The sequence below is a fragment of the Podarcis tiliguerta genome (genome assembly GCF_965153285.1).
Source record: "Podarcis tiliguerta genome assembly, chromosome: 11".
In the NCBI taxonomy this organism is placed as follows: domain Eukaryota; kingdom Metazoa; phylum Chordata; class Lepidosauria; order Squamata; family Lacertidae; genus Podarcis; species Podarcis tiliguerta.
Genome location: NC_139544.1, coordinates 60804747 through 60826810, shown reverse-complemented (window position 1 = coordinate 60826810; position 22064 = coordinate 60804747). Strand labels below are relative to the sequence as shown.

Here is a 22064-nt window from a genome sequence, read left to right as displayed (position 1 = left end):
AGCTGTGCTCAGCCTGAAGAGAATTCCACTAGCGAGCGAGCTGGAGATTTGCATTTATTCCAGCACTTTGATTAGAAACGCGGGTGTCCCTTTAAAGGACCAATTTGATGTAACAAAGATGCATCCCTTTCTCCATCTCTCCATGTCCTCCTAGGAGGGAGAGCCGCTGAGTCTGTGCATTGTCTTATCTACTGCTGTGTACCAAGTACAATAGACAAAATCAGTGGTAATTGGGACAATTGTCACAGGGACCGCAAGAAATATGTGTGGATCAATTCAACTTCTAGGCAACAGTAAGATTTTAAAAAGGGAAAACGTAAAGAAACAAAAACTGGTTGAATTCCATCCCACACACTTGAGCAGCAAAAATGCACTTATTCTAATGGCACTATTGTTTCAAAGATGCAGATTAAAGAGACACCCCCAGGGAGACTTTGGGGAGGTGATATGTTTCAGCATCATTTCAGAGCCTGCCACAGATGTGTTTTCATCTACACCAAGACAGAGAGATGGGCCTCCACATTTCATCCTGCAGGTCTTTCCCTGGTACCTTCAAACACACCCAAAAGCAAGCAGATGCTTTTATCTCACACACAGGAGAGAATGAAGGCTGCTTACCTAAAGTCACTTACCTGGGATGTACCATATTTTTTGCTCTATAAGACTCACTTTTCCCCTCCTAAAAGTAAGGGGAAATGTGTGTGCGTCTTATGGAGCGAATGCAGGCTGCGCAGCTATCCCAGAAGCCAGAACAGCAAGAGGGATTGCTGCTTTCACTGCGCAGCGATCCCTCTTGCTGTTCTGGCTTCTGAGATTCAGATTTATTTTTTCTTGTTTTCCTCCTCCAAAAACTAGGTGTGTCTTGTGGTCTGGTGCGTCTTATAGAGCGAGAAATACGGTACATTTGAGGAGGCATGGATTGTGCTGTAGGGCATGCCATGCTTTCAATCAAGGATGTGGGTGTTCTCTTGGCCCTGTAATCCTCACAGGCCATTAAGAACGAGCAAAGGCACTGAGGGACTGGCAGGGATTAGATGCACAGACCACCTGGGCATGTCCAGTGTTAAGTCAGAAGACTAAAGGGATGAGATTCCGGCTCCATCCAACTTTCTCTCCCTTAGCTGTCACCTCAGTGGCAGAGTGGGAAGCAGAGCTCAGCTCCACCACGAACCCCCTGGCCCAAAGTTGTGGTGGCTGGTCATTATGGGAACAAACACTTAGAAACTGGTGGCTGAGCTTTGGTTTGTCTGTTTTCCCCTCTGCCCTCCATGTCCCTTTCTCCTTCTGTGTTGTAGGGTTGTAGGTCTTGTGCTGACAGTATGTAAACTGCTCTGAAATCCCCCTTTTTTTTGCTGAATGGTGAGGCACAGATGCTCTAAATTAATATATAAATAAATAGCATTTACCTGGTTGGCAGTGTCAGAGAAGGTAGCTCTCGGCGGTGGCTCCATCTGACATGCCCTGTCCTGGAAGAAAGGATTTGAAGTAGCACACAGTTAATCCCGTTGTCAGTGCAGGATATATATAAAAGTTGGCTCTTGCTTAGCTGCTGAGAAACCGCCTGAGACTTCAGCAGCGCTAGTGGAGTGTGACTTCCCCCCACCATTTATCCAAAAGGTCTGTGCGCTGCGAGGGTATTGCAAATGGATCTGTGTTTACTATCAACGTGACATTTTATTTGTGTCAAGAGCTGGCCTGTTGCTGCGATGACCCCGGGCTCACGTGCGTCCAGGGAAACAGAAAGCACCTCGATAGGAATGTACAAATGGAAGGATCATTGGTTTCGGCAGAAATTGCTGCAAGTTTGCCGCAGGTGGATAGGCTTTACTGCTTCTGCCTCCGAGAGCAGTGCAACACGCGGGCTAACTTATGGCATTCTAGAATTATAACAGCCTATGTAAAAAGCTTGGGCTTACCTCTCTCTGGGGAAAGGGGCTTTTAAAGAAAAAGTTCAAAGCAATCTAAGTTTTCTTCTTTGCACCTGAAGTCTCTGTAAGCAAGGGAGTCATGAGAACTCTGGGGTGAGAGAATGAGACAGAAGAACTGGCCACTGGCTGGCTGCCCACAAGTCAGATTCAGCTGCACTAGAACTAGAAGGGTGTTGCGGAACTGAAGCTGGGATCTAGAAAAACAGGGGAGGGTTAGGCTGTGGCAGAAATGGGGAAATGGGAGACCAGCAATATCTGGAGGGAGACACAGATGGTCTGATATAAAAGCTTTGTGTGGAGCTGGCCAAGGAGCAGAGAGGGCAGAGCTGGTAGCTTTGAGGAGACGCTGCAACAATTTTCTGCTTTCCACATCGGCACGGCAAGACCTATTACATAGAATCATAGAACTGTAGAGTTGGAAGGGACCACATGGGTCATCTAGTCCACCCCCTGCAATGCAGGAATATTTTGCCCAAGGTGGGTTTTGAACCCAGAACCCTGAGATTAAGAGTCTCATGCTCTACCGACTGAGCTATTCCTTTGTAACAGTAGTTCTACGGACATCTCAAATGCCACTAATGAGTGCTTCAGATGCAGCATAGTCATAGGATGTTTCTGAGCACAATTCAAAGTGTTGGTGCTGACCTTTAAAGCCCTAAACAGCCTCGGTCCAGTATACCTGAAGGAGCATCTCCACCTCCACCGTTCTGCCCGGACACTGAAGTCCAGCTCCAAGGGCCTTGTGGCGGTTCCCTCACTGTGAGAAGAAAGGTTACAGGGAACCAGGCAGAGGGCCTTCTCAGTGGTGGCACCAGCCCTGTGGAACACCCTCCCACCAGATGTCAAAGAGAAGAAGAACTCAAAGACTTTTAGAAGACATCTGAAGGCAGCCCTGTTTAGGGAAGCTTTTAATGTTTAACAGACCACTGTATTTTAGTACTTTGTTGGAAGCCACCCAGAGTGGCTGGGGAGACCCAGCCAGATGGGCGGGGTATAAATAATAAATTACTATTATATTATTATTATAGGAACATTAGAATCTGCCTTTCACCAAGTCAAACCACTGGTGTACCTAGCTAACCAACTAGCAGCATCTCTCTGGGGTTTCTCTCTCAGTACTATAATAATTAATAATACCCCGCCCATGTGGCTGGGTTTCCCCAGCCACTCTGGGCGGCTTCCAACAAAACACTAAAATACAATAACCTATTAAACATTAAAAGCCCCACGTGAAGATGCCTGGGATTGAACTTGAGTTCTTTCGCATGCAAAACAGATGGGCTACCACCAACCAGTCCCGTTACACACAACGCTGGAATGAGTTTGCAATTATCCTGAAGTCACTGGTATTTTTATTGTTATGGATCACATTATTATTCATTACGATATTGCTTTCTAGTGTCTGAAGTGCTTTAGGAGTCTTAATTGCATCGTCAGAGCAGATGGCCCAGTAAATCTGTTTGCTTCTCTGCATCTGAAGCCCACCCAAACCCACAGCCTCTGTGTGGGTAGCAGGCATTTGGTCTTTGAAACAAAAAATGAGAAAGGGCACGTCCCTGTTCCTGAAATCAAAGTCAAGGGCAAAAGAAGGCAATATGGGAAACGCTGGACCTGGTGGATCTTCAAGCCGGATCCAGGAGGGCTGTTCCTTCATCCTCTTAACAGTTTCCATGATGCAGAAAGGTTATTTGGAGAGAGACTTCCAACTTAGCTTGCTTTTGAACTGTCAAAGCCAGTGTGGTGTAGTGGTTAAGAGCAGTAGTCTCATAATCAGGGGAACCGGGTTCGCGTCTCCGCTCCTCCACATGCAGCTGCTGGGTGACCTTGGGCCGGCCACACTTCTCTGAAGTCTCTCAGCCTCACTCACCCCCCTTGTTGTGGGGGAGGAAGGGAAAGGAGAATGTTAGCCGCTTTGAGACTCCTTAAAAAGGGAGTGAAAGGCGGGATATCAAATCCAAACTCCTCCTCCTCCTCCCCTTCTTCTTCTTCTTCTTCTTCTTCTTCTTCTTCTTCTTCTGTCACAGCCTGAGAAAGTACCCTAATAGCAGAACAGGCCTGCTAAAAAATATTCAGACATCAGCGTTCCCTGGCTCATCACCTTTCATGGACCATAAGCAGCTGCTTTATGTGCTGCCAAACTCATGGTCTGACTAGGTACAGTTTTAACCACCCTGACTAGCAGGGGGTTCTCCAGGTTTTCAGACTCCAGTCCTCATGATTCTGAATCAAGGGCTGATATAATAGTGAGACAGAAGGAGACAGACTGCTGCTCTATCTAGTTCAGTATCATCCACACTGAATGGCAGCAATGCCTCTCCAGGGTTTGAGGCAGGGGAGACCCCCAACCCTACCTAGAGATGCCAGGAATTGAACGGAGGACTTCCTGCATGCAAGGCAGATGTGCTACAACCCTTCCCTTCTAGAAAACAGCCTGACAAACAAGCGGTTGAGGACAGACCCTGAAAACTGGTGCTTTTGAGGTGGGCAAGGAAGAGTTTGTGTCAAGCATCCACAGAGAGCTTGGAGATGACCGCCATGGATGCTGCACATGCGTAATTCCACCATTTCCAGGGCGCCAGAAACCTCTGGTAGAAGAAGCATCCCTCTTTGCCACTGTGCTTCTAGCTGCCAAAGGCAAAAGGTGTCTTCTATGTCCATCAGCAATTAGCACTCGATGCAGAGAGATGCCCGTAGGCATATGAGAGGAACTTTAGCCAACAGACAAGGGTGTGAAGAGACCAGGAGTGACAGCCTACCCTCACAGGGTTGTTGTAGGTCTGGGAGGCTCTCTCGCTGAAGTTGAACTGGTTGGTGAGCTTTCGTTCACCCACCAGACGGGGACGGTATTCTTCTTCTTTCTCTTCCTGTGCTGCGGCCTGAAAGAGGGGGAAACGACCACAGAATTGTAGAGTTGGAAGGGACCCCAAGGGTCATCTAGTCCAACCCACCCATCTCTTTTTTGGGGGGGGCAGACTGGGCAGAACTAGAAAGGAAAGAGAGGGACATCACAGGCACGTTTTGGTGGTCCTCCTTTGGCTGGGGAGGCAGCACCATGAGGACCTTGCTGTCACCCACCTGGGCAGGGGAAGAGGAAGCGGTGGCAGCAGGGTGCTGGAACCCTGGAGGGCCATCGCTGCCTATCGGTGAGGCAGACGGACCCACGGTCCGATTCAGTATAAGCTTCCTATGTTCCAATGTGTGCGGGCCCTATCCACTACCCCTCCTGGCACCCTTGGCCACTGGGTCAACCATGCCAGTCCCCCAGCATTGTCACCACCCAGAGGTGGGTAAGGGGCTTGCCTGTCCCTGCCCCTGCTCATTGCTGGGGGGGCTACAGAGAGGGCAGGAGGAAAAGGAGGGGAATGACTCTTCCTTGTGTTTTTTAATATACAGTGGTAAAAGGTAAGGTAAAGGTACCCCTGCCCGTATGGGCCAGTCTTGACAGACTCTAGGGTTGTGTGCTCATCTCACTCTATAGGCGGAGAGCCAGCGCTGTCCACAGACACTTCCGGGTCACGTGACCAGTGTGACGAAGCTGCTCTAGCGAACCAGCACCAGCGCAGCACACGGAAACGCCGTTTACCTTCCCGCTATAAAGCGGTACCTATTTATCTACTTGCACTTAAGGGTGCTTTCGAACTGCTAGGTGGGCAGGAGCTGGGACTGAATGATGGGAGCTCACCCCGCCGCGGGGATTCGAACCACCGACCATGCGATCGGCAAGTCCTAGGTGCTGAGGTTTTACCCACAGCGCCACCCGCGTCCCTAATATACAGTGGTACCTCGGGTTAAGAACTTAATTCATTCTGGAGGTCCGTTCTTAACCTGAAACTATTCTTAACCTGAGGTACCACTTTAGCTAATGGGGCCTCCTGCTGCCACCACACGATTTCTGTTCTCTCCTGAAGCAAAGTTCTTAACCTGAGGTACTATTTCTGGGTTAGCGGAGTCTGTAACCTGAAGCGTCTGTAACCTGAAGTGTATGTAACCCGAGGTACCACTGTATATCAAAAGCACCCTTAACAAACTATGATTCTCGGGGTGGGGGGAGAAGAGACATTTTCTGATTTTCCTCAGGTGGCGAAATGTCTTGGGCCAACCCTGAACAGTTCAAGCAAAGTCAAAAATGAAAGCAATACAAGCTAGCTGCTTGCCCGTTGCCACGAAGCCTTACCGGCTGGTCTGTTTTTTCTCCTTCTCCTTCTCCTGCTTCCGGCTGCTCTTCTTCCTTAAGCTCTTCGTCCAGGGCCTCAAAGTCCAGAACAGCCGATGGGACAGGAAGGACAGCTGAGAATCATAAAGAATCATAAACAAAGCTGTAAAGCTGGAAGGGACCACGAGGGTCATCTAGTCCAACCCCCTGCACTTCAGGAAACTTTTGCCCAATGTGGGGCTCAAACACACGACCCTGAGATTAGGAGTCTTGTGCTCTACCAACTGAGCTATTTCGGCTGAGAATAGAACAAGACAGTGTGGCAAACACAGCAGTTATTGCAGCAACCCATATCAGAAACACCGGGAAGGGGTGGGAGAGAGAGTGAGTTTTGTGTCTATAGGTGCAGTAGCTATGGCACTGGGTGGAAGACAAGCATTTAAGGCCCGTCGTCTACAGCTTCAAAGATGTCCCAGCTTCAGAGTGCATCAAAGCAAGTTCTCCATGCAATGCACAATTCAATTATGTATTTCACTACTACAAGGGTTGGTGGTGGCCACTAACAGAGGCAGCTTAAAAAGGAGACTAGGCAAATTCCTGGAGAGGTTGGGCATCATTGGCTTTACAGGATCTCTTTGTTTAGAGGCAGTCACTGAGAAGCAACAGTGGAAGAGGACTGATGACTTCCAGCCCTGCTTGTGGGCTTCCTAGTCAGCCACTGAGGAAAGCAGGATGCTAGACTACTGTAGGTATCCCACTGGACTACAGTGATACCTCGGGTTAAGAACTTAATTCATTCTGGAGGTCCGTTCTTAACCTGAAACTGTTCTTAACCTGAGGTACCACTTTAGCTAATGGGGCCTCCCGCTACCGCCACGCCACCACCACGTGATTTCTGTTCTCATCCTGAAGCGAAGTACTTAACCCGAGGTACTATTTCTGGGTTAGCAGAGTCTGTAACCTGAAACGCCTGTAACCTGAAGCGTCTGTAATCCGAGGTACCACTGTAATCCAGAAGGATACGCCACATGTTCCTGATAGCAGAACTAGGAAAATCCCCTCTCTGAGACCACAGGGAGTCATTACAAGTCAAAATAGATGACAACAACAACAACAACTTATTATTTATACCCTGCCCATCTGGCTGGGTTTTCCCAGCCACTCTGGGCAGCTCCCAACTAAATATTAAAAACACAATACAGCATTAAACTTAAAAAACTTCCCTAAACAGGGCTGCCTTCAGAAGTCTTTTAAAAGTAAGATAGTTGCTTATTTCCTTGACATCTGATGGGAGGGCATTCCACAGGGGCTAGATGCACCAGTGATCTGGCACAGCCTTAGCCAGATCTATATATACTAAGTCAAACATATCTGCTCCTCTCCTGAGCACCAGTTTCCCATTATTCCTACCTCCCGCCAAACTGCTGCATACCCCCCTGTCCAGAGAAGGTATGTCTGCAAGAGACCTCCTACAAACGTTTACCTGTTCAATCATGCTAACAGGGCCCCATGAGACAGTGTTCTCCCACCTAAGGCTACAGGCACACATTTCCTCCGGCGCCCAGAGTAGGTGTGGCGGGCGCATGGCTCAATCGCTCGCTGTCTGCTGACCCACAAAGCCTACCGATAGTCAGGCTCTGCTTCATGCTCTGCCTCCGACCCTCGTCCGAATCTCGGAAGATCAGGTTCCCATAGAGAGTGAAGTGCGTGGCCATCTGTTCCACCACACTAGTCTGCTTGTAGGATCTCTCCTATGGAGAAAGAAAAGACACAGCCACGTTTCTCTTTCATTCATAAAAGGGTTTCTGTACCGCTGTTCCATAATTTATCAGAGTGGTGTGCAGTGATGAAACATAAACATCATTAAGTCTCACAAGGAGGTCAACAGAACTCTCCCCCTTCATAGAATCATAGACAACTGCCTAATGCCTGGAGGTAGGGTTGGTGTTTTTGTTTTTTGCCAAAGCCTCTGAGTGTGTGTGTGTGTTTGTCCAAAGTTTGGCAAATCCCGGACATTTCAGCGATTTCTGCCCGGAAACTGCTTTCGACACCCGATTTCCAGCTACGTCTAGGAAATTCCAGATTTATGGCACCCCTAGTCCAACCCCAAGGGACGCAGGTGGCGCTGTGGGTTAAACCACAGAGCCAAGGACTTGCCGATCAGAAGGTCGGTGGTTCGAATCCCCACGACGGGGTGAGCTCCCATTGCTCGGTCCCTGCTCCTGCCAACCTAGCAGTTCAAAAGCACGTCAAAGTGCAAGTAGATAAATAGGTACTGCTCCGGTGGGAAGGTAAATGGCGTTTCCGTGCACTGCTTTGGTTGCTTTATTATTTAGTATGCTTTATTATTATATTATTATTATATTATATTATTTATTATATTATTATTATTTATGCTTTATTATGTGCTGCTTTATTATTATGCTGTGTATTATTATTATTATTATTATTATTATTATTATGTGTAAATTATGTTCTTAATGTTGTACACACTCTTGGGATTTTAGGATAAAAGCCGCTATATAAATTGAATAAATAAATAAAATAATAAATATATCAGATCTCCCCCGATTCTGAGAAGCCTCCCATCAAGCCAAGCTTCAAAAGCTACCAGATAAAGTCAGGCCTGTATATGTTTGAAATGAAAATTCACAAGGGAGAAATTGCAGAGGAGACAGCAAATTGGTTCTTCGTTTAATCCCCACTTAATGCCTTATCTCCTGGCAACCTAGCAGTTCGAAAGCACGTCAAAGTGCAAGTAGATACATAGGTACCACTCCAGCAGGAAGGTTTCCGTTTCCGTGCGCTGCTCCGGTTCACCAGAAGCGGCTTAGTCTTGCTGACCACATGACCTGGAAGCTGTATGCCGGCTCCCTCGGCCAGTAAAGTGAGATGAGCGCCACAACCCCAGAGTCGGCCACGACTGGACCCAATGGTCAGGGGTCTCTTTACCTTTAAGCTCCTGAAGGTAATGGGGCCCTTTATATGTCCAGCTGTCCTTTGTCAATGGCGACAAAAGTCACTGTTTTTTGTGTTGAATACATGCTATATGGTGATTTATAGACCTAATAGATATCTAAAGCCATTTGCACATGTTGCCATGCAACCAGCCCATGCAGAATCTAGGTACCCTATATATAGAAATGAGCAAACCAGGGATATTTTAGGGAGTAGGCTAGCAGGCGGGGGCCCATTACTTACATCATTGGAGCCTACACAACACAAAACACTGTTGCTGTATGTATGTTTTATTTTATTTGTTTTTTTATCTTATATTTTGGAAATGTACATCCAGTATTTTTCCTTTAATTTTTTTGGGGGGGGCCCCAAGAGAGTGGGGCCCTAAGCTAGAGCTTGTTTAGCTTATATGTAAATCTGGCACCGGATGTGAGCTCCATCCCTGCCTTTCCTCTTTACCTAGACTTTCGGCTATTAAATAAGCTGTATTAAAAGGGGGGGCTGTTATTATTATTATTATTATTATTATTATTTTATTATTATGCTGTGTATTATTTGGGGGAAAATTAAATATAAAAGTTATGCAAAAATTTAAAAAATAAAGCAAATCTTGTCTTATATAACACAATCCTATTAAAGGCCCCCTGAGCTCAATGGAGTTTTCTCCCAGGGAAGCAGGTATAGGAATGCAGGCACACTGTTTCACTGCATATGTATGAAACCACTTTAAAGCGAAGAAAGGCAGTGTAACAATATTTAAAGTAAGCTCGCTAAATTCAAGCATATTGATATGCTATTTTTCTTTTGTTTAAAGCCTTTGCATTCTGCCTTCTTAACTTCTAAGAAATTTTCAGGATGGCTTCCAAGGAGAAACTTGAAAACATCATTAAAACACAAGGAAATGGGAAAAACATAAACATAGTAGAATATGGAATGTAACATAAAAAGGCATGACAAAATCTCAAAAGCAACCCTAAAACCAACCTCACTTATTCATAAAAAATCTGGACAAGCTATCTATCTATCTATCTATCTATCTATCTATCTATCTCTGGCACCTATAATCATACAAATCAGGGGACAAGAAAACATCCCTGCAGTGTCAACAAAGAGAAGGCTCTCTCTCCTTCTGCTACCCACCAAGCCTCTGTGGAAAGGGCTTCTAGAGAAAGACCTCCAAATATCTCATATTTGGATCATGATATTTTGCTTCCAGTTGTATTTGACAGTTGACATGCAATGGCATCAGCCCTCTTTGGTAGCAACATGCAATGGTATTTTTGTATTTGGCAGCTAACGGTATTTTCTATGTGGTGTTTGTCCAAGTCAAAGCAGCCAACAGTTGCCAACAAGCATTATGCTCCCAAAATTAAATATCCCAAATGCAAATTCAAATAGCAGGGTTTTTTTAAAAAAGCATACATTAGTGAAGCAATTGCCCACATCTCATATGAATTTCATTGAAGGGTAAATTACTCACTTTAAAACTGTATCTGACAATGTTCTGTGGAGCATGAGGATTATTGGCTGTCAGGATGCGAGTGATCTCTTCTTTCAATTCCTGCAAAAGGGGAAAAGCTGGCTTAAAACACACATACACCCTTTATAAAGTTAATATTCAGATACATTTGTACCATCCTGTAATTCTTCATGAGCTGTATTGCCACACTGAACTTTTGCTGAGAGCTGCAGGAGACGTCATAAAATGATTTCCCCCCATTAAAAATAATGACAGTACTGATTTGATGTATTTCATGAAAATGTTAGGTTCAAGTGAACATTGCAGGGAGAAGGAAATAACTGAACTTTCTTGATATATTCAGGGAGGGTGTATTATTTTCTTTTGGGGGGAAGGTAAATGTTATGATTCAATGTTTTTCATTTTGTGTGCAAAAATGAGTATTTCCCTTCAGCCAGTCATGCATGCTTCTTGATAAAACAGTTCTCCTTTGTGGGAGAAAACACACAAAGGATAACCTGTGGGACTTATATGACCTCATTTGCAATCAAACAAGCAGAATCCCTTTGGCTTCAACTTCCACGTTCTTAAGATCTGGAAAAGGAAAGGCTCATTTGTTTGTCGGGTACAATTAAACTAACCCACGGCCCACAACTCGAAGAGCTGTTGGGCAATTTTTTTCACGGGGTTCCAAAATCCATCGCAGTTTGGGCTGCTTCCAACAAGGAGGGCCTGTTGCTCATGGGATTAATATGCTCATGGGTTCAATCCCCGTTCCTTCAAGTCTCTTAAGGAGGAGAAATAGGAAAAACTTTTGCATAAGACCTTGAAGAGCTGCTGCTCCCGCCAGTCAGGTTAGAGAAAATATTTGGTGGCCCTCCAGCCCATGACGTTAGCACTGCAAACAAATAATAGCTCTCCTATAAGATCAATAAGACAATCATTTTTCATTTTTATAGCACTTAACTTAAACCTCTTCCATGCCTCATCCCCAGGGGATCATGACTTGCCTGAGCTGGTCAGAGCAGGGATTTGAGGCTGGGTTCCCACGTCCGTTCTCGGGGTTATTATGCATGTACCGTAGGGGCCACCAGATTGGCTGGAACGAGACCCTGTAGTGACTCCCCTCCAAAATATACTTACAGCATCTGTCAGCTCCAGCTGGTCTGGGGGCTTGATTAATGTCTTGGCCTGCGCCCATTCATCTGCCCCCCCTTCCACCTCAGCACCGCCTTCGTCATCCTAGAGCAACAGAGTTAAACAACAGGGTGAGGTGGATTCTGTCTTGCCAGGGCAGCAAGAAATGAACAAATGCCTAATGGAATGGTCTCAGTGATGCGGTGCACATTTTTATTCTTATTTATTTATGATTATTAAAGGTAAAGGTAAAGAGACCCCTGACCATTAGGTCCAGTCGTGGCCAACTCGGGTTGCGGCGCTCATCTCGCTTTATTGGCCAAGGGAGCCGGCGTACAGCTTCTGGGTCATGTGGCCAGCAAGACTAAGCCGCTTCTGGCGAACCAGAGCAGCGCACGGAAATGCCATTTACCTTCCCGGCGGAGCGGTACCTATTTATCTACTTGCACTTTAACGAGCTTTCGAACTGCTAGGTTGGCAGGAGCAGGGACCGAGCAACGGGAGCTCACCCCGTCGTGGGGATTCGAACTGCCGACCTTCTGATCGGCAAGTCCTAGGCTCTGTGGTTTAACCCACAGCGCCACCCGCGTCCCTTATTTAAGATTATTATTTGTAAAAAATAAATAAAAGGAATGTATAAAATTTAAATCATTGTATAAAATTTAAATAAAATAATGAATTAAGGAAAGAAAGAAAAAAGAAAGAAAGAGAAATGAAAAAAAAAAAAGAACAAATGCCACTGTGGTGTCTTTATGGATTGTTTGCAAAGGAGCAGGCTGGAGGCACCATTCTTTTGTGATTCTGTTCCTACCTGCCTAGGAGATATGGGGTTACCAACATGGTGCCCGTGGGCGCAATGGCACCCTTGTGAGCTTCCGCTTCATGACATCCCTCCCCTCCCACAAAGTGCACATTGCTGGAGGAGGAGAGGAGTAAAACTCTTCCCCCGCTTCTCTCTTCGGCAGTAGGTGCTTTTCAACATCCAGACCAGCGCCTGAGTCGCCACTCGGAGCCTTGGAAATCACCCGAGCAGTTGAACGGAAGGAAGGAGGAAGGGAAAGGGACAAGAAGGTGGGAGGGGAAATGGAGTGAGCTGGGAGACTGGGTGGAGACAAAACAGAGTGACTGGAAGCACAGAGAAAACGGGGTGCTGCAGGAGTCAGAGGACAGCAGGAGAGACAATGGAGTGCTGTGGTCACAGATCTACTCTGTGTTTTGCTCTTATCATCTTGTGTACAAATGTGACCCTGGAGAAGGGAGAGAAGCAGAAGGACCATGACAAAATTTCATGGACCCCCAAAGGTTGGTGACTCATGGGTTATCTAATTTAATAGTAACAAGAAGATCCAGAAGATGATGCTTGGAGTCTATAGTTCAACTCCATGGCACTGAGGCGGTGGTTTCCACAGTGACCTCTTTCATCACTACCTATCTTTATTACAGTCTGCATCAAGCCTCTGGAGATCTGGGATGAAGCACCACCAATGACCCCCACCTCTGCTGGTCCTTTTCCGCTTGCCGTTTCAACAACTTGCTTCGGGAAATGCTGCATTGTGACAGCCTTTATAGCTGCAAGGGCTTGCAGAAATCACCTTCCATATTGTATGTCTAAGCACTGCAGAGGTTTCTGGCTTTTGCCCGACGGGTGTTTTCTGAATGCAAAGTTAAGCACCAGGAGCTTGGTTGGAACCGTGTCTATAGAAAGGTTGGCTTCAAATGGGAAGAGGAGAGGGCAGGAAGGAATAACTTTCTGCTCTGCTGTTTTCTGGTCTGCATATCTTTCTGGATTAGTAACTCCTGCTATGCTGGGTTTTTGAGCATCTATTTGTGGTCAATTAAAAAGCAACAACCTAACATTTAAGGCATTGTTAAGTGATATAACATAGACCAAACCCTTTCTGTCTGTCCCATAATATTCACTGTCAATGGACATTTCATAATCAGCTTTTCCAATCTGGCAGTTCAGGAGCCACAAGAGCCTGACCAGGTATGGAAAAGAATGTGGGTGGAAGATCTTGAGGGAAGACTTTTGTCCCAAGGGCTGAGGGAGATTTTGTCATTTGGCGGATAACTTCTAATCAACATCTGTTGACTGAACCCACTAGGATTAGGGTGACTATCAAAGTCACTACCATTCCCGTGGATCATTTATCCCCCCCCCCCATTTTAATTCTCTTTTCTTTTTAATCATCTAGGTTTGAAGAATGACACTTCCAGCTCCTCTGATCATCTTCTGTCCAATTCCTGAATTAGTCACAATTCAATGCATATTCCATTGATGATCTCTAGACAGTGGCTCCTCAAAGGCTTCACAAAATAAAGTAATTTCAAAGTGTCACTTCTGTGAGATGTTTTAAATATGAAGATAGGAGAGGTGGCACATGTTAAGAACCACGTTCTTCCAAAGCTAGCTGGATGTGCAGCACAGCAAAAGAAACACCTATTCTCTTCTGCAACAAACAGAATAAAATATTTAATTATGGGTCAGGGGTGGGCAATAAGGGCATAAGCAGTGCAGATTGTGATTGCCTCCCCTCAAAGTTTCATGAACCATCAAGCTTTTCTCAGACAGATAAGCAGTTTCCAAACTCCACTGTCTGGACCTTCAAAAATGTTATTGTTTACTGCTTGAGTTCCATATAGTGTGGTGTGTTCAGGGTAGAGTGGTTACCCACCAGGCAAAAATATTCCTCTTCTTTGGCTAATTAAACAATCTATGGGATTTTAAACTGGGGGGAAGGTTATTGTTTTTGTTTGTTATTGTGAATTTTGTGTAAACAGCCCTGTGATCTTCGGGTGAAGCTCGATATAGAAATTTAATTTAATTTGAAGATGATGACGATAGCACCCCAAACCTGAGATCATCTTTATGATGCTACAGAATTCTCCATATTTTTGCTTAAGAGAAAGTCTCTTTTCTGCCCAATGTCTTCCTTTGCGACTCTCTTAGGAAGTTGGCTGTGCCTCACACACAGTCATGTCCAATGGGTGCTAGAGTAACTTTTGCTGAATTGCAGAGTTCCTATACAACTGACTTGTAAGGTTCCGGCAGGTGTAACCAGACACAAGCCAGGACTCAGTCAGGTAATCCTAGGCAGGCAGTTCTGGGCCACTTACTCCCTGATACAGATGTCTCCAAGGTCTCTGTACTCTATCTGGACAACACATGGTACTGAGAGGCAATGAATCACTAGGCTATCCCTTGTCCCTGCCTGCTGCCCCTTCTGTTCCAGGTACTTGCCACCAACTGTTGTTGGGGGGTCAGGCCTTGCACACACCTGATGCCCAACACATAGTGGACACATAGTGTCACCGCGTGTGCAGTTCCTGGGAGCTCTTTGTCCCATTGGTAGCAAGAAACCAACTGCAGGAGAAATTAATTTAAATTTATATCCATTACTGGTGTGCAGCACAGAGCCGTTGATTGAAATGAATTCAGGGGCTTGGGGCAATTTCTCCCCTTTGCTCTGAAAGGCTGCCATGAGCTGAATTTCAATACGTCAACCTCCCTTTTCAATCCGGTTTTCCTAGAAGCGTCGCTCAGACCTGTGCCCTGTATGAATGCAGCGGATACGGAATCCAGGGTCTAATTGGATCTTCCTATGCATGACTGCTCTCAGCAAGGGTGAATGGAATATTGATCAAAGGAGCGCTCCATTCACTGTCCGGCATGCACACAAAACAGGGGGTGGGTCTCTGGGGAGCCCTCCCCCCAAACACCAAGGAAAAGACTTCAGGGGAGAAAGCGGTGACTCCACTTGGGAGCAGCTGCAGCGTTATGCATTCTGCTGCGTCCACAGTATCCTTTTTGCTTAACGCAAAGCTGCACACAAATATGCCTAATAATACGAAAAACTCTAAAGGCTAATGAACAGCTTTTTTAAAAAAAAAAAATTAGTTTTAGCATATGCCAGATACCAAGGTAACACCAAGGCCACCTTTAAACGTTGGGTGTGAAATTTTGATGCAGCAGATTCTTATAGATAGTGAATTTTAGAGGGAAGGCTTGCTGAAGAACTCAAACCATATCCTTAAAATGGTCAAGAGACAGCGTTTTATACCAGCCTGATCCTTAACCCGTGTGCATGGAGAAGGGCGTGCGACTTTCTTTCATGTAGTTTAGAACATGATGGACATCTTTCCAAATTTGGGGTGTTAAAATGGGTAGAATGGAGCTTTAGGTTATCCTCTTTGATGGCCCAGTGCAGCATCTGTCTTCCCATGACTTCAGATGAAAGCCAAGACCACGTCTCAGTTTTGTTTTATTTCGTATTCCGTTTTTCTTCATTCTTTTTGACCGGGTGGGAGCTGTTCATTTAACTCAGAGCTAGAGAAGCTGTGGCTCCACGTCCCCCTGCAGTTCCCATTCGCCCTAGCAGCATGGCCAATGGTCTGGGGGCAGGGCTCAGCAAACCTTTTCAGCAAGGGGCTGGTCCACTGTCCCTCAGACCTTGGGGGGGGGGGATTATACCTTGAAGAAGAAGAAAAGGAACGAATTCCTATGCCCCAGAAATAACCCAGAGATGAATTTTAAATAAAAGGACACATTGTACTCATGTAAAAACACACTGATTCCCAGACTGTCCGCGGGCCGGATTTAAAAGGCGATTGGGCCAGATCCGGCCCCCGGGCCTTAGTTTGCCTACCCATGGTCTGGGGGGATAGGAGTTTTAATCCGTCAACAAAATGGAGGACCACAGGTTCTCCACCCCAGAGTTAGCTAGTTCTCTCTCAGGGTAGAAAGATTTCTTTGTTCCTCTGAAAAGGGAATGCTCCAGGAAGAATAAGAGGAAGAAGAAAAATGCCCAGTGCTATTTCTCTAGAAAAAAGAGGTGCCGGAACTGAGTTCTTCCTGCTGAAGAAAAGCCCCGAGAATGCCCTTCCTCTTTCCCCCTCCTTGCCTGCAAAGTGTGCCAGCAACCGTTTTTTTCTTCAAAGGATTGAAATTTAGACCATTAATTCACCTTTTGTTCATTATATTTCCTATACATCTTTGGGGAGAAAGCTTGCCTCCTCCCTCATTGTGTATTTCAACAGGATAAGAGTTGTAGGCAATGCCTTGAAGAAGACTGATGCTCAAAACATGCTGGGATGATCATACGTCACCCTGCTTTCAGATACTTTATGCTTGATAATATAAAATATTAATCCTGCACCTCTGTGATTTTTCATATTTTCTTTCTTTTCCCAAGTACAGAAGTGGCCAGATCTGTGAAGGATGCTTTGGTCCTATGACTAAGAAGCATGTGAGAAGCCTCCCCAGGACACAGCCCCTCTGCCCACCCCTCACCCCTCACTGGCCCTGCCCCACACTGTCCTCAAGTGCTGCCCACTGGCTGAAATCTGATAATGCCTCTGCTGGCTGAACCTTCATACTGGAGAGGCATATGCTGTGTGGGGGTGTAAAAGCCTCTGACTTTTGCACGACTGGAATGTCGTTCCTTCCAAAAGTAAGAGTCACATCCATGGCTCTGCCCACTTTTGCCTCTTGCAATCTAAAGGTCGCATTCTGAATACACACTGTTATTGTTTTTTCCTTTATGAATTTCCATTTAAATCAGTGAGGTCTGCTCCCTAGTAAATTCTTTCAGGTGCTAGTGGACAAAAGAAATTTAATCCAGCTCTCTCCCAAGTCTGCCATTTTAAACACACTCATATTCCAAAACCAACAAACAAAAAGCCATTAAGATTGCTGCCCTGAGTTGCAAGAAAATGAATTTAGAATTGAATCTCTTACCCGTCTCCTTATAGTTGATTTGGAAGGTTTAAGTGTAGGCTGGCTCTAAAAAAAGACATAAAGATGGGGTCAAACATGGTCAAATTTTACACAAGGCCCTTTGACAATCAAAGAAGAACTAGGAACAGTTGTCAAGAATGGCTACTTTAGCCAGAGATCCCAGTTCGTTCCACAGAAAATATTTTTTAAAAAAATAATTCTGTGTCTTTCATTATCTACTGAAACACTTGAATCCATGGTGGTACACGTTTGCTGATAAAAATAAGCAGAATGCTACCAAGAGAACTAGGCATTACAGTCATACCTTGGGTTGCGAACGTGATCCGTGTGGGAGGCACATTCACAACCCGCAGCGTTCACAACCCACAGCGCCATGTCTGCGCATGCACGTGACGCAATTCGGTGCTTCTGCTCATGCACGTGAAGTCGTTTTGCACATCTGCACATGCGTGAGCACCAAAACCAGGAAGTAACCCGTTCCGGTACATTAACATTCGCACCAAATACTTTTTTGGTTTCAAGGTTTTGAAAACTGAGATGTGTATTAGATTTGTGTAAATGCAGTAATATGCACATTGAGGACGACAACCCGTGCTTTTTTTCGGGGGGGACGCATACCCCTAAACATTTTGTGAATCTAAGTTTGGCCTCATTGAGGGGCAGTATTTCAATATGAGTAGGAAAATGAGAGTACCCCTAGACATTTTTTAAGGAAAAAAAGCACTGATGACCACCAAGCAGGCCTGATATTTTGGCCCACGAAAGGGTCACATTTTAATAGTCCACGAGACCAAGCTGCAAAGAATATTCTACAATGATCTGAGTGCCAAATGAAAAAAAAGGCCCTCTGTTCACATGGGGGGGAGGGAAATGGTCATGATCATTTTCTTGTACAATGAGCATACTGGATGCTAGTTTAATGGGATTTAGGGAATACAATTGATAAGAGATTTCCAAAGCACAGATTAATTTAGACCCAATTCAACCAGCAAATTGCTAATTTAAAGCATGCAACAAAGCCTGGCTGCCATTAGCCTCCACAGATGAGTCTATAAAAGTATTTATCTGGCAGGAAAGGCATTGACAAGACAATTGGAAGCTAATTGTTTTGGGCAGTTACACATATTTCAATTAACTTGACATAAAATGCAATCAAGTAAATTTCAGTAAATTTGTTTTAACTATATGGGGGAAAGACCCAAAAGCAAAGCTACACACAAGAAGAGACTGGACATGCAGCAAAAGGCAATTCAGCCCTAAATCTCTGGTCTGGTTCGCATCTCACAAACCCAGGATGAAACGGCTAACTTGTACCTGGACTGTACCAATTCAGATTACAGGTGGGGGAGGCACTTATTTTTAAACCCTGCCATATAAAACCATACCTGCTCCTCAAATTCTCTTTCTCTTTCTTCCTTTGCATCCCTTATTGTCTGCTTGCATTCCTTTTGCCAAAGTTTGTCTTTTTGTTCTCATTTGAACAAGCACTTTCTGAAATAACTCTTCATCCCTCCAAACATTTCAAGCATATCCCTTCCCCAAAGAGTCCTGGGAGCTATAATTTGTGAAGGCTGCTGCAAATTGTCGCTCTGTGAGGCTTGAACTGTGTATTATTCATTAAATTGATATCCTGCCCTTCCAATGAAAAGAGCCCATGGCAGTCAACAACAAGAGACCCCTGGTATAGTGTGTATGTAAAGGTAAAGGTAAAGGGACCCCTGACCATTAGGTCCAGTTGTGGCCGACTCTGGGATGTGGCACTCATCTCACTTTATTGGCCAAGGGAGCCAGCGTACAGCTTCCGGGTCATGTGGCCAGCATGACTAAGCCGCTTCTGGAGAACCAGAGCAGTGCACGGAAACGCCGTTTACCTTCCCACGAGAGCGGTACCTATTGATCTACTTGCACTGGTGTGCTTTCAAACTGCTAGGTTGGCAGGAGCAGGGACCAAGCAACGGGAGCTCACCCTGTCGCGGGGATTCGAACTGCCGACCTTCTGATCAGCAAGTCCTAGGCTCTGTGGTTTAACCCACAGCGCCACCTGCATCCCTGTATGTATGTGTATGTAGCCATAGTCTAAAGTGGTACAACTCGGGTACAGGTTTACAGATTCTTCTGCTGTTTTGTGCAAACTGTCTCTCTTTCTCATGATGAGCAATCAAGGGGCTGAGTAATTTTAGTGTCGGATGAGCAGAAACTGTTTCATGACATGCTGACATTGAAAAGAAGAAAGAATTCAATTTTACTCCAACCAAAATTCAAATCATAAGGAAAGTTTACACAAGGTTTGTCGAGCTCACAGGGCCCCTCATCACTTTGTTTAGGTGCTGGGAGTTGGCCCCCTATCCCTGTTGCTCATCCCCAGTGCCCCGAAGAGGCCCATGCATGCAATGCAACAACCACAAAACGGGAAAGGTCACATGTGGATGGCCACATAGAATAAAAAAGCCATAGTTTCCCATTCCATTTGCCTGGAACCAGTGCAAACCCATACAGCACAGCTTTCCAAACTTTTCATGTTGGTGACACACTTTTTGGACATGCATCATTTCCTGACACAGTAATTCAGTTTTACTAGCAAACCGGAGGTGATAAACTAACCCCTTTCTAGCCCCAGGAGGAGCGTTCGCATGACACACCTACACACTGCAGCCAACACACTAATGTGTCGCCACACACAGTTTGGAAAGCTCTGCCATGCAGGCAGAAAGCTTGCCTCATATTAAATATATCTGTGTTTGCTGAGGCACCAGCCTTGGCTAAAGCCAGGGATAGGATGCGGCCATTAAGCATGAAATATGTTCTCTTTGGGCTTGAAGACACCTAGAGGTGATCCTGAAAGCTTTTAAATCCTGAGCACTCTCCCTGAAGTATACTGAAGTCAAAAGAAGTAATTTCAGAGCCGCAGCCAACAAAGCTATACATCCTGCGATCTTCTTGGGCTTCCATCTTGAAAGAAAGCGCTCCTCAGGACATATAAATGTCAGCTGCTTTAAACCCAGCGAAGTTGCATGCTTAGTCCTGTTCAGTTCATCTGTTTATATTTATAACTTGTTTTATTTGCAAAGGCTTGGAGAAGATAACAGCAGTTGCAGCAGGGAATATGGCAATCCATAAAATATGCATAATGTTGTAACATAAAGCATTACTTATAGCTTTGAGAGATAAAAACGTGACTATAAAAGCATACTTTTCAGAATATACTGCCAAGTTTTACTTGTTAGCTAATTATAGGTTCTGAATAAATAATATATTAGCATCGCTCTCTATACCAAAATGCCTTGAACAGAGACTTAGGGACAATAAAGCCTCTGGGAGTTACAGCTGAGAGTGGCTCTTATGTCAAGAAAGGTTGGGCAGAACGAGTGGCCACTGGCTGGGATGCTCAGAACCATTGTCATCCTGTGTTTATTATGGTCAAGAGGCCAGAAATAAACCATGCGGTAAACCAAAATCTTAAATACAGGACAAATACAGAAAAAGTAACACAGCAAAAGCAACTCCATTAAAACCAGAGAATCCAGAGAGTGGCAGAGCAGGCAGAAAGGAAGTGCCTAGGACAAAAAAAGGCAGCTGCTTCCAAGAGGACAGGAGGAAAATGGGAAGGAGTGAAAGGTGAAATACAGTTGGCTCAGTTCAGGTCCGAGCTCAGCCAACCAAGCCGCTGCTCCTTCTAAAAAGAGAGAGATGAATAACTCAGCTTAGTCTAAGGCTACTTTAGACCTGGTCACACTTGCAGTGACACTACTGAGAATGTGATGCAATCCAAACACCTACTCCAATCTCTGTGAGCCTCCCGAGCCTACATCCATGCACCCTGTAGTTTGCTCCAAACTGTCGGCATGCAGAGGGTTGCAAGGCCAGCTGGCTAGCCCCAGCTGGGTCGTCTCCTTCCAGCCGTCCCACTGCAAAGACCCATCTGCTCTGATGTAAATCAGCGACCCAGGCTTCAAAGCCAGGCACGCTATATCAGCAGAGCAAACTGCGCACACAGAATAGGCCTGAGGCTTGTAGAAGCCTACTACAACTACGGATTTATTAATCATAAATCAGGACAAAGAAACATGTCGTCTCTCTCTTTGTCTTGTCAGAGAGACAGAGAAAAGCAAAAGCTATACACACAACGGAAGTTCCCAGTAAGCCAGTAAGTACTGGTATGTACTTACATACCAGTAAGCTGGTATGTAAACAGACAAGTGGCATGCAACAGTTCCATGTCTGCAACTAAAGGTGGAATGGAATTTTCCAACACAAACAGCTTTCCCATGTATCTGACTTTGTGGTAGCGGCAGCAGGGAATTCTGGTGGTTTTATAGAAGCAGCAGTGGCAGCTGGAGGGCCTCACCCACCTTCCACCCTGGTACCAGCTAGAACACTGCTGTGGCAGCATAACTGGTGCCAGAGACAGTGGGAACTACAGTTTCCCAGGCCACCAGCTGGATCATTTCACGGACCCCAATATTTCTGGAAACTATGGAGCTAAAGGCCATATGGTTTCTAGGACACGATGTCCATGCAGAAGAGTTAAAATGCCCCAGGAAAACTACATTTCCCAGGGAAGGGCCAATTCCAGTTTTGTGGTGGCCCTGGGCAACCCCCTCTATCCCTTCCCTATTACCAGGTCCTTTCTCCTTCTCTCTTACCTGTCATTAGGCACTCATTTCTTCTGCTCTTTTCTTTCCCAGAGTTTGA

General features: G+C 45.5%; 1 protein-coding gene across 1 annotated transcript in view; it reads right to left on the bottom strand.

Annotated features, from left to right (window-relative positions):
• The window catches only part of DNAI1 (dynein axonemal intermediate chain 1), a 147028-nt gene that overhangs the window by 119475 nt on the left and 5489 nt on the right, over positions 1-22064 (bottom strand). The window contains exons 2-8 of the mRNA XM_083402835.1: positions 17373-17417; positions 11642-11740; positions 10520-10600; positions 7706-7832; positions 6103-6215; positions 4685-4804; positions 1407-1466 (exon numbers count right to left, since the gene is read on the bottom strand). Coding sequence (XP_083258961.1) covers positions 1407-1466; positions 4685-4804; positions 6103-6215; positions 7706-7832; positions 10520-10600; positions 11642-11740; positions 17373-17417 — 645 coding nt within the window. The remainder of the gene's footprint in view (positions 1-1406; positions 1467-4684; positions 4805-6102; positions 6216-7705; positions 7833-10519; positions 10601-11641; positions 11741-17372; positions 17418-22064) is intronic.